Source organism: Plectropomus leopardus, chromosome 8 (genome assembly GCF_008729295.1).
Source record: "Plectropomus leopardus isolate mb chromosome 8, YSFRI_Pleo_2.0, whole genome shotgun sequence".
Taxonomy (NCBI): Eukaryota; Metazoa; Chordata; class Actinopteri; order Perciformes; family Serranidae; genus Plectropomus; species Plectropomus leopardus.
Genome location: NC_056470.1, coordinates 23,453,520 through 23,465,677, shown reverse-complemented (window position 1 = coordinate 23,465,677; position 12,158 = coordinate 23,453,520). Strand labels below are relative to the sequence as shown.

The window sequence follows — 12,158 nt, the reverse complement described above, 5'->3', positions numbered from 1 at the left end:
ATATACTGTACTTCCAGCATTCGATTAATGATTTAGGGCTCCAAGTCATGAAATGAAATTATGCGAATTCATCATTTAGTTAACTCCATTCAGGGTCAGGGGTATCTTATGTATCTCACAGCAGAAGGCAGAAAGACACTTTAAACAAGTCACAAGTCCATTGCACAGCTATATCAGATTGAACTAATGCTTGAATTCACATTGATATATCAGCAAATCAGCTGCTGCAATCCCCCAAACTGCACATTTTTGCTTGAGGAGTTCAGAGCACCAGGAGGAAAGTTATACAAATGCAGGGAGACGTGCACTTTTTTCTGTGCACAGTAACCCTCAATAGTATCTTTCAAATTCAATTTGCATTAAAATATTAAAGTTATAAGTTATTTACATTACCATGTTGAAATAATGCTTTAAAATAAGAAGTTATAGGATAGCTCAATGATAGACATGAGCAGGTGTAACCTTAATATCTTGATGAGTGGTCAGTTATGTTTGCAGTGGTGGCTGGATTAGATATTAACTGTGGCCTAAATCACTTTGTGCTGACGGATTTGGAAAGTGATAATCCAAGGTGTGCCTTTTAAAAGCCAGACCGTGGCCACTTCGGTCCATTTGTAGCAGGGTCCTCTCCATCACTCTCCGTAACAGCCAGAAGAAACAATACAGAAGGGCTGATCGCAACCGCAAGCCGCAACCATGAACGGCACAGAGGGACCTTATTTCTATGTCCCTATGGTGAACACCACTGGGATTGTCCGGAGTCCTTATGAGTACCCTCAGTACTACCTTGTCAACCCAGCAGCTTATGCTGCCCTGGGTGCCTACATGTTCTTTCTCATCCTCGCCGGCTTCCCCATCAACTTTCTCACTCTGTACGTCACCATCGAACACAAGAAGCTGCGGACCCCTCTAAACTACATCCTGCTGAACCTTGCAGTGGCTAACCTCTTCATGGTGTTTGGAGGATTCACCACAACGATGTACACCTCTATGCATGGCTACTTCGTCCTAGGACGCCTTGGCTGCAATTTGGAAGGATTCTTTGCTACCCTTGGCGGTGAGATTGCCCTCTGGTCGCTGGTTGTTCTGGCTGTTGAAAGATGGGTGGTCGTCTGCAAGCCCATCAGCAACTTCCGCTTTGGGGAGAATCATGCATTCATGGGTTTGGGCCTCACCTGGATGATGGCCTTGGCTTGTTCTGTGCCCCCTCTTGTCGGCTGGTCTCGTTACATCCCTGAAGGCATGCAGTGCTCATGTGGAGTCGACTACTACACACGTGCAGAAGGCTTCAATAATGAGTCCTTTGTTATCTACATGTTCTGCTGCCACTTCATGATTCCACTGACTGTCATTTTCTTCTGCTACGGTCGTCTGCTCTGTGCTGTCAAGGAGGCTGCTGCTGCCCAGCAGGAGTCTGAGACCACCCAGAGGGCTGAGAGGGAAGTCACCCGCATGGTCGTAATCATGGTTATCGCCTTCCTGGTATGTTGGTTGCCCTACGCCGGTGTGGCCTGGTTTATCTTCACACATCAGGGCTCTGAGTTTGGACCAGTCTTCATGACCATCCCAGCCTTCTTTGCCAAGAGTTCTGCTATCTACAACCCAATGATCTACATCTGCATGAACAAGCAGTTCCGCAACTGCATGATCACAACCTTGTGCTGCGGCAAGAATCCCTTTGAGGAGGAGGAGGGAGCATCCTCTACCAAGACCGAGGCCTCCTCTGTCTCCTCCAGCTCTGTGTCACCTGCATAAAAGGGCCGTCAACACAGGCTCCATGATCCACAGTCCAAGAAGAAGACTTCTGCTCCCCCCGGGAAACGACTGAAGGCTAATGTCTACAGAAATAACCTCCTTTTTGTATTTTTGAGTTGGTTCAACCTAAAGACAGTTGCAGGAAAGGTCAGCCCATTACAGAGTTGTTCCTGTATGTACAGAATATCCAACTTAATGATCTATGAGATTTTTTTTCTGAAAGGAAAGGAAAAAATGTTAATCTTTTACAGTTGGATCCTATATGATACTGGCTTATTTTTTGAATGTAGAGGCATGTAATCAAGGCAACGTAAAATAAAAGGCACTTTGCAAATGACTCATTCTGTTTATGTTTTACTTACAATTTGGTTGGCAAAGTTCATATGACTCTAGTATATTTAATCGAATAAATAAAAGTGAATGACCTGTTCAGAATGCATTTATGTCTTGAGTTGATTACTGCTGAGCTACTGTTGTCACTCCTGTTCTTCTGTTACAAAACGCAATGGTACAAACACTTAAAGCGAAACAAAAACTTAGAATAGTATTTGAATTTCTTTAGAGGCGTATGTGGCCTCAGTAATCTCATTTCCATCACAGGTCACCTTGGACTTGAAACTCGGCCTAAGGGATTATGACATTATTAATCAGGGATGAAAATACACATGACACAACACCAACTTTATCTGATGACGAATATTAATCACATTAAAGGTTAACACAGACAAAGACTTATTGGATAACAGTATAATCAAGAGACACCTTGATGCAAAGTTTATTAAATGGAAACAATATTTGTGTTCCTTACATCAGTCGTATCACACTCAAACCATACACCATTAACTAAAGTAATTGTTTACGAAAGACTCTGCAACACTTTTAGCATCTCTAACCAGTATTAAACATTGATAAAAAGTTCTTTATATCACACTTGATTGTGGCTGTATGAAGAGATTTAGGGGGGATGCAGAGGACATGTGAGAACATGTGCATTTGTCCCCCATAATAAAAATATATAAGGAGCAGAGGATTTTTATTTTGACAAAGCTAAAGACATTTACAACATATATTTATGCAGAAAGGCACAAATTGGTGCGTTGAAATTCACCAGACTGCAGGAAATTTAGTGTTTGATGCTCAAAATTTGCTGGTGGAGGAAAAAAGGGAGGGTGGTGTCCCCCCAAAAGTTGAAATTAAAGCTATGCCCTTGGGATGGTCTATAAACACATAGTGAATTACAATACAGTGTGATTGCTGATGCCTACTACACATTCACAAATACTTAAACATGTCTCATAGCTGGAATAATTCTAATAATAATAATAAGATAGGACTTATATAGCGCTTTCTAGGTCATCAAAGACCATCTACATGAAATGCGAAAGAAAACAAATACAAAATAGAGAAAACAAAATACTGAAAGATGCATACATGAACGGAACAAATACAAGAATAGAATACAAAAGAAAAATTTAGAGGATATGGAAGTTCAGATTTGGGGAGGCAGTGAGAGACAGGTATTGCAGGCTGTTTTGAAAAGGTGTGTTTTGACTTTATTTTTAAAAGAGTACAGTGAGTCTAGGTTGCGGTTGTTTGGGGGGAGGGAAGATCTGGGGCAGCAATAGCAAAGGCTATGTCCCCCAAGGTGTAGTGTTTGGTCCTGGTGATGGGGGTCAGAAGGTGTGCACCTGATGATCTTATGTGGCGTATGGGGGAGTGGTGTCAGAGAACGTCAGTAAAGCATGAGGGTGCAAGGTTATTGAGGGCTTTGTAGGCGATGAGGAGGATCTTGAAGTGAAATTGGTTCTGTATCGGGAGCCAGTGAAGATGTTGAAGGAAGGGTGTGATGTGGTCTCTGGAGCAGGAGTGTGTGAGCAACCGGGCAGCAGAGTTCTGAACATACTGTAATTTTTGGAGGTCAGTGGAGGGGAGGCCATAAAAAATGTTGTTGCAATAGTCAAGTCTGGAGGTTATGAAGGCGTGAATGCAGCGGAGGAGGAGAGGGCGGGTCGTAGACAGGCAATATTACCAAGGTTGAAGAGGGACATTTTGGTGATGTTATTGATGTGAGATTTGAAGGAGAGATGGGGATCCAGGATGATGCCAAGGTTTCCGACCAGGCTGTCTACTGTATTGTATTGTAAATTATTTGTTAAATGTTCTTATGCAGCTGATAAATGCTCAGTGGGGGGACTTAAAGGGTGTTTTTGACTTTTTCAACCAGGACTCTGTTTTCAAATTTACCAATTTTTGAAATTCGTGTAGTACTGAGTGAGAGGGCTTCAGCCGCAAATCAGGCTGCAATTTACCAGCTAGTTTACTAAAAGTTGTTTTTGCCACTGAACGGCTCAGATTGTTATTAAAAGTGTCTGATGACATTCTGGAAAGGATTCAGAGGTAGCCCTTGTTGTCAAAAATTAAGATCATTTTTGTTTTACCACAAACAGTCCTGAAATCACTGCCACCAGACCCCACTTGAATAAACAGTCATTTTAGACTGTATAGAGCCAGCATATTTTCGCAACTAACTGAATGAATTAAGGGTTTTTTTCAGCCAAACCAGAGCAGAGGATTGTGGGAACAATGGAAAGTTGAACCAAGATGGCTTTCTTTTTGTTTCTGTAGCCTTTTGATGAAGTGTGTTTTACAATGAGAAATTACTGTTCATTTAAAGATATCTGGTGGCCTTTGTGATGGTGATTAAGGTCTGCTTCTGGATCTCTGAAGGAGTCATTTTGATAATGTTTTCGCACACTTAGACTAACAATCAGAGCCTCTCAGTGTTAAAAACAAGCACTTGTGGTGGCTGTACATTGACGGTAAAACATGCCACGAGTGGTTACATTTAAGCTGTTGTTTCACAGCTGAAGCCTTCTTGCCCAGTTCTGGACCAATTACAAAAACTGTGTAACACTTTGTCACAAAAACATTGGAAAATAAAGTCAAGGTTGAAAAATCAGTCACCTGTTGAAGCAGGCGTCCCATGTGCAGAGGCTGCGGGTTTAACTCCCACCTGTGGCCTTTTGTTGCATGTCATCCCCTCTCTCTCCCCCTTTCAGGCTTGAGCTGTTCTATCATTATAGAGACAAAAAGCCCCCACAAAAAGTCTTTTAAAAAATGCCCAAGTTATAGAGAAATGTGTTACCGAAGAATAAGTTATTGGAACAATAATTTGGAGAGCCGCACAACCTTTCTCAGTACATATCCGTAATAAAAAAAAAAAAACAACAATATTTAGAGCACAGGCTTTCTGTTATAATACACCCATTCAGTTACAGTCTGTGTGTATAGACACACCAGAGGTTTCCTCAGGTTTATAGGTCATTTGATGAGAATCCGGCTGTTTTTTACCCTGTGAAAGATGTCATGATGAATTGTATCATTATGATGAATGACTGAAACGCATGATGGCATGATTCCTCGAAAGCTGTCAGTTGTGCAACATACCAGACTAGAGAAAAATAAACACCTCTCCCATAGTGACCTTCGTGTGTAGCTATAGCAACCATCTTACCAGTGGATCTTTGACGGAATACAGATTTTACTCATCAAGCAGTCTGAAGTCAAGCTCCAGCTGAGAGCTTAAGGAGAAGAAAAAAAATCAATCACTCGCTGTTTAATTTAGCACTAAAAAGAAATGCTTCTCTTGCTACGGTCACATAGTCATGCTCTTAAAATTTTAATGAAGGTTTTTGGAGAACGTTGGATAGATGGCAACCTTTTGAAAATTTGTCACACTGATAAGATAACATTTAAACTTTTTGTGAATCAATACTGGTTATAATCAAAACTTCAGAAGAATCCAGTAAAAAACAAATCTGTCTCCTAAACAATTATTACCCTAGAGTCATTTTATTATACCATTTCAGATGATGAATATCTGTGGTAAAGTCAGTATTATTGCAGCATTGGCAACGTTTTTCTAACAGTAACAAACATGCTTATTTTGGCGTGTATGTAGGGTATCTTTATAGTATTGACCGATACAACCCAGTACCAAGTAGTATTGAAACGTTTCCTGTCAAAAAATATGTCAGGGGTGTGATCTTAGTATGTACCAACTGCCTGCCAGATCAGAAAATTTTCTGTTTGTGCCGTCTCTGGAGCTCCTCTCCTCCTGGCGAGTCTTCTTGGTTAACACAAGCTCACACAGTCCCAACAAACTCACACCGACTCTGAAACTCCTCAGCTTTTTCATTTAACCACTTAATAACCATTAACATTAGCCATGTGATGTGACCAGGCCATGGAGTTATAATAATACCTAGATATCAGATGATAAGATGGCACCTGGTCAGTTCTTTGAAGTGGCTTCTTTTTTTAGAGCATGCTGCAACAAAGTTTCTAGCTTTTGATTTACATGAGCGGTATGCCGCCCACTGAATACATGCCTTAGTTTTTCTGCTGCCCACCATTTCTGGCTCGGATCATAGTCTCATTGTGATGACTTTACAAGTGTTTAAAATGCTTATTTTTGCTGAAGGAAAGTTTCACAAATATAAGACCTCCGTGGATCAAAATTTCATAATAGAAAGAGTCGTAGTTGACCTTGTTAGCAGTTCAAAATGTCTTGTTAACAGTTTTACAGATATCTGTTTCGTAATGCTGAAATATTGCAGTCAAGGTTGGCTTGCTTTCCTGGGGGCTTTGACAGGTGGACAATTGTCCTCGCCACAGAGGTCCTGCAGCAGCAGCAGCAGCTGCAACCCATACGTTCTGTGGTTTGGTGAAGTCGAGCAGGATGTAGTGAACCAAGTTGGCAGTTCAGGGTGCTGAGATACCACCATAATAGTCAAAAGTGTTGCTATGCTAAACGCCACTCCATTCAAATTATGTGTATTGAATAAAGCGATGGTATTGGTATTACTTTGGGATACTGGCATTGGTACTGGTATTGTCACGGTTTAATGATAACCAGCCCCAGTATAGAGAGAAATAATATTGCTTGTCACTCCATTCTGTGCAATGCACCGTTAATGTGTGGTACAACTATTGTACGATGATATGCCTTTCAAGGAATGCAGCTAACAAGCTGTACTTCTTATTTTTAGCATTGTGCTTTTGACATGATAACTTTAGTTGTTGATTTTATAGGTGTGTAAGCTGTTAGAAGGTGACTTTTGAATGTATCGTACATTTTCCTCCAGTGTCGATCTTCAGTAAAACAAAGCCTTCAAAGCTGCATATTCAAATGTAGTGTGACCACGACTGACACACCAGAGATCAAAACAAGCGTACAAACTTAAAAGCCTCTCCAGAGACATTACTGAAAAACGGCTGTGCAGAAATATGAAAATCCTTTTGAATTTGTATGGAAAACTTTATTTGATAATAAAAATAGCATTCACAGACTTCTTTTGATAGCTACATATACATTGTAATCCATCTCAAGGAAAGAAGCTGGATAAGTCCACATCTACTTGTACTTAGACTAATGTTATGTATAGCTTCATGGGTCAAATAAAGCTATGAACAATGTAGTATTTATATATGCATAGTTTTATAAAAAAAGATTGGCCCATATACATGTACTGCTTTTATCAACACAGAGACAGCATTATGTCCGGAGCACATTGCAAGAAATAATGCTTGAAGAACACAGACTGCATACAAGTGCTTTATAATACAAAGGCAGGCTAACCATCGAGAGAGATTCAAACCATCAAACATTTTCTGATTGACCAAATACAGTCTTTCATTTTAAAATGTCTTTACATACCTGATCCAGAGTAAATCAACATATTTCCCATAAATCATCAGGTCCATTTCAGAGATATAAACACAATATCACATTCCTCACTGCTGAGGTTTTTCATAAATTTCTCTTTTGTACAAGAAAAAGGCAACATTTTATTCCTTGACAGGTTCCTAATAGATACATTGGAAAAGATCTTTACAGGTGATGGCCAACAGGTTAACTTCTTAAATGTGTTTTTTTTCTTCTTTTTTTTTGTTAATACAGTACCATGGCGACAACAGTGATCAAACAATGCATTTGTTGTGGTTTATCCAATATATTTTAGTTCTTTAATGAAACATAAAACAGAGAATACACACAAAACACATTATAAAGCAGCAGTCAGACTCCAGTGGCGTGACAGCATGGCTCAGCATGGCAGATTGGTCGTCTCCTGTACCGGGACTCTACGTATATTACCAACACAAGAAACCACATCAGCTCTTTGTGTCAGGACCCAGGAGGTGGTCGGTGCGCAATGTGGTTATCGTCAACATGAGGACAGGGCTTATTGTTACTGCGGGACTACAGTGCATGTTCCTTATCAATAATTCTCGCTCAGTCCTATCAGATAAAGTGGTTAAACTACACTTAAATTACACATGCATCTTGCACAGGGATAATTTACACATCTGTTTGTTTTAACTTTTTTTTTTGGCATATCTGAAAAATAATATTTTATGGCAGCTTCAAGCTGGTATTGTGGCATTATGCAGACTCATTTAAAGTATTAAATTGAATATTTAATCAGCAACAAATTTCGATAACTAATTTTCCTGCAACAGAGTCTACCAGAGTAGTTTCGCCTGTAGTTAAAAGTGAGTCAGGTTCCTTCACTGCTACATCAGTACATACAGAGGAACAAAGTGAGCATTCAAGTTATTTTTATAATCCTTCTCCAAGGGAGAAACTAATAACACCATTTCCAATTTTCTCATCAGATCTCTCTCCTTAATATCAGTGGTGTGTGGGTGTATTAGGCAAAGGAGTGTGAGCTGCCACACATTTCAAGGATGCAACACAAGTAAGGGTACAGCATGCTTTCCCAGGTACAGTGTGTACTTTTACCTTGGTCCTCGAGGATATAACGAACCTTGCTCAAGATATGTGCCAAATTAAAAAATAAATAGTGAGCAAATGCAAAAAAAGTCATTTATGTAATTATCACTCTATTATCAGATCTTAAATTTAGATTTTTGCCTTACGTCTGTGACTTTCACAGCTCTTGTGAACCATCAGTGTCTTGTGCTATAGTTTGTTCAGTAAAGCAATTCAGGAATGGAAAAGACATCTAAAAACAAGTTGAAAACAAGCTTAGTAGTTAGAAGATACCACAACTGGAAGCATGTTTCATATCTCTGAGGGAACAAATATTTAGATTCAGCAATGCCTACAAAAAGCAATATCACTGATTTCATATGCAGGCACATACAATACCTTTACTATAGTACAACAACCTCTGATATGTTCAAAATAACTATAACAATGACAAAACAACCAGTATGAACTGATAGAAGGATTGTACTCCTGCTGTTTTATGAATCTCTGGATGGGATCACAAGTAGTTAAGTCAATCAAATCAATCAATAAACCATTTGACCAAATAAAGCACAAGAGTTAGTATCCTCAGAAGTCCAATTCCAGTGTATGGTACATAGTTTTTACAGATAGAGGAGAGTGGCGAGGGGGATCTCTGCTCTAGATGCTGAGGTCTTTGGGGCTTTCTTTGTACAGCCTTCTCTTGGGCTCAGGGAGCTGGTTTGGGCTGTGGCCAACGGTGTTATTGTTATGGCCTGTGTTGTTGTAAGCAGCATTGTTGTGTGCAGCGTTGTTCTTCATCATGCCGTAGTAATCCTTCAGTCGGGGTGCTGCTGCATAGTTCAGCTCGTCCCGGCTGTAGTTGCTGTCAGGGGAAGAGTCCCGTTCCACTCTGTATCGTCGCTCCGGTGTCCCGTTAATCAGAAATCTCTCCTCCCTCCTCTCTGAGGAGGAGTCTCTCAGGAGGTTGCCGTTCTTTGTGGCTCTGTTATAGGTACGGCCCCTGGAAAGAGACAAGGAATCCCCGTTGTTGTTAGTGCGCTCGGGGGTTGTGGCCTCCCTGACTCGCCCAGCCATCTGTGAGTCCTTGAGGAGTCTCCGCTCGTAGAACTTGCGTTCAGGGGTGACTGAGAGGAACCCGCCGTCGTCGTACTCCCTCTCAGGTGTACGGTCCCGATGCGCTCGCTCTGCCCTGCGGTCCATCGACTTGGCCCGCCGACGATCTGGAGACGAACCACGCTTTCGGGTTGGTGAGCGGTCAAGGGAGCCGCGACGCTGCTGACGAAACCTCCCGTCCAAAGTAGAACTGCTGCTTGAGAGCTCTCGCCCCCTCAGTTTCTCGGCAGCTGCAGCCTTCTTCCCCGAGCTGTCTTTCCTCAGAGTCTTTAGGAGTTTGGAGATGCCGCTCTCTGACTCGGACTTCTTGACTTTGCGGCCTCGGCTCTTCTTGTTGCCACTGCTACTGCTGTTACTGTTATCTGGAGACTGCTGTCTGGGGGTACTTTGACTGTGATTGTTATTCCAGGTGTGATGATGGTGGGGGTTAAATTGCCGGCCTTGGTAGTCCATCTGATCTGACCCAGCCCTGTCCCTGTCTCGGCCACGCGGAGCCTCCTCCTGGCGTGATGGTTTGTGAAGGTCTGGTGGATAACTGGACTCCAATGAGGTGTGATATCGGCTGTTAGGTGGCAGCGTTCTCACTTCCGGAGTGTTTTGTGCCCCGGGTGTGGGAGTGTGCCCGTCACTGCTGCCGTCTGCAGGAGAGGAGAAAGGAAGAGAAGCTTGTTCACAAGAAATTTCTTATAAGAGGAAGGAGGTTGAGGAAATCTTTTACATCAATTACATGTGACGTTTATTGTGTTCAGCAGACATGGCTTTCCTTGCTGGCTCATGTGAGCTCTTGCATTGACATAACAGAAAGTCAATGCAGAGATTTATGGAAATCATGCATACATGTGCTCTTTCATAGGCTGCATATATCCCTAGAAACAATCAGGCTAATTTTAATTAATGTAACATTCTGTTATACATCTATACACATAAAATGCATTGAAGTGATGAATCACTTCAATATGTTTTCTCTATAGGGCTGCGAGTTGAGACACAGGGTGATGTCAGCAACAACAGCAGGTGCAACACATCAGCACGTGAAGGGCAGGGGTTATCAATGACACAGCAGGCACCTAGGAAATCATTCAAAACAAAATGGTGAATAACTCAGTGTGCATCATTGGGAAGAACATACCAAAAGCAAAAAAAAAAAAAAACAATAGCGTGTTTGGCTGCAGGTCTGCCAAATAAGAGACAGGTTGCTATGGCAGCATCATGTGAGGTGGCATTAAATTAGTCCCAGTAAAAATATCTGGCATGGGACTGGCGGAGGAGGGAAGTTTGTACGTGTACAGATTAGGGCTGCACGATTCTTGATCAAATGACAATCACAGTTAATTTTTTTTGTTAGAATTAAGATCATGATTCTCAGAGAAAACATTTGTTTATTCGGTAACAAAAACAAATGATTGCTATTTGCACTTTTGCATTTCTTGCTTGTAAAAGTGTCCTACAAAGAAACAAACAAGCATATGGACTTGTTAAAATACCAACATCGCCAAGATCAACATTCCTCTACAAAAAAACAATTGCTTTCATTTGTTGCAAAAGCCTTGATCCTGCTAGGAAGAGCTGGTGAGTTGCATCAGCTGCTTCAGGTGTGTTCAAAACATAGCTCAATTAATATTTTACTAACTATTGCTGGTGTGTTATTGATTTATTTTCCACTGCTTGGGGCCAGCAATCTCATGTGGATGACAGTGGTGTGCAACGTACTGCAGATCATGGTTCCTGTGGATCCGCAAAAAATCTTAAAAGGCATTCACTAATATAAAAATAAGGCCCTAATCGGTATTTAAATGCCTGAAATCAGTCTCTCAAAAGTCTAAAAAATGTTAAGACGTGGGAGTCTGTTATGAGCCTTTTTTTCTGATGTTGCATTGCAAAATTTAAAATAGCTTTTTTTCATATATTTGTTTAAATAAATTAACTGAATATCTCTTGCATTAATGTCACACAGATCACAATAGTGAAACCTACATTTATGTTTTGTTCTGCCTGGGATGCCAAGAGCAGAGGACCTCCTGCCTGCAAGCTACAAGTGCAGATTTAATGAAAATGGGCTATTTAACCAAGATTTTGTATCGCATCTGAAACCAGAACAAGACCATGCATATGAGGCTTGGTCCATTTATGCAAAACGTTTTTCTAATTTAGGATGATGTGAATCAAGGCAGATCCCACATGCAGAGTGAGAAGCACTCATGCAAGTCATGTTCTATGTTACAATTAATACTTGGGAAAAATATATCCCTAACTCTAAGTAATATATGGATTCACTATATAGAAAATTATAATACAGACATTGCACTTAAGTGTCAGTCCTTGTACTTTGGCACTCAATTAGCGTGGTGAACATTGTTTTATCGGTGCTTATCATTGTGTATTAGTGATTTACTCCCATTGGTGATATACTGCTTTTTAAAGGGCTAGTGTGCTTTCTAGTCAACTAATTTACCTTACACTTTGTGAGATTTACATCAGTTTACCAGTGCTTACAGTGACTGGTTTACTGTGG

General features: G+C 40.9%; 2 protein-coding genes across 14 annotated transcripts in view; one reads left to right on the top strand and one right to left on the bottom strand.

The window, feature by feature from the left end:
• The first annotated feature begins 696 nt into the window (after window positions 1-696).
• LOC121947398 (rhodopsin) lies at window positions 697-1,779 on the top strand. Its single transcript, XM_042492445.1, has one exon. The coding sequence runs from the start codon at window positions 697-699 to the stop codon at window positions 1,753-1,755; it is 1,059 nt and encodes a 352-aa protein (XP_042348379.1). The 3' UTR covers window positions 1,756-1,779.
• A 5,275-nt stretch (window positions 1,780-7,054) lies between these two features.
• Window positions 7,055-12,158, bottom strand: part of LOC121947397 (membrane-associated guanylate kinase, WW and PDZ domain-containing protein 1-like) — a 118,159-nt gene continuing 113,055 nt past the window's right edge. For all 13 annotated transcript variants that reach the window (XM_042492429.1, XM_042492434.1, XM_042492431.1 and 10 more), the window contains one exon: window positions 7,055-10,284. In XM_042492429.1, the coding sequence (XP_042348363.1) occupies window positions 9,191-10,284 (1,094 nt within the window). In that variant the 3' untranslated portion in view covers window positions 7,055-9,190. The remainder of the gene's footprint in view (window positions 10,285-12,158) is intronic.

Bases quoted from the DNA above. Each gene is read 5' to 3' on its own strand.
- LOC121947398 (XM_042492445.1), top strand. From the start codon at position 697: ATGAACGGCACAGAGGGACCTTATTTCTATGTCCCTATGGTGAACACC.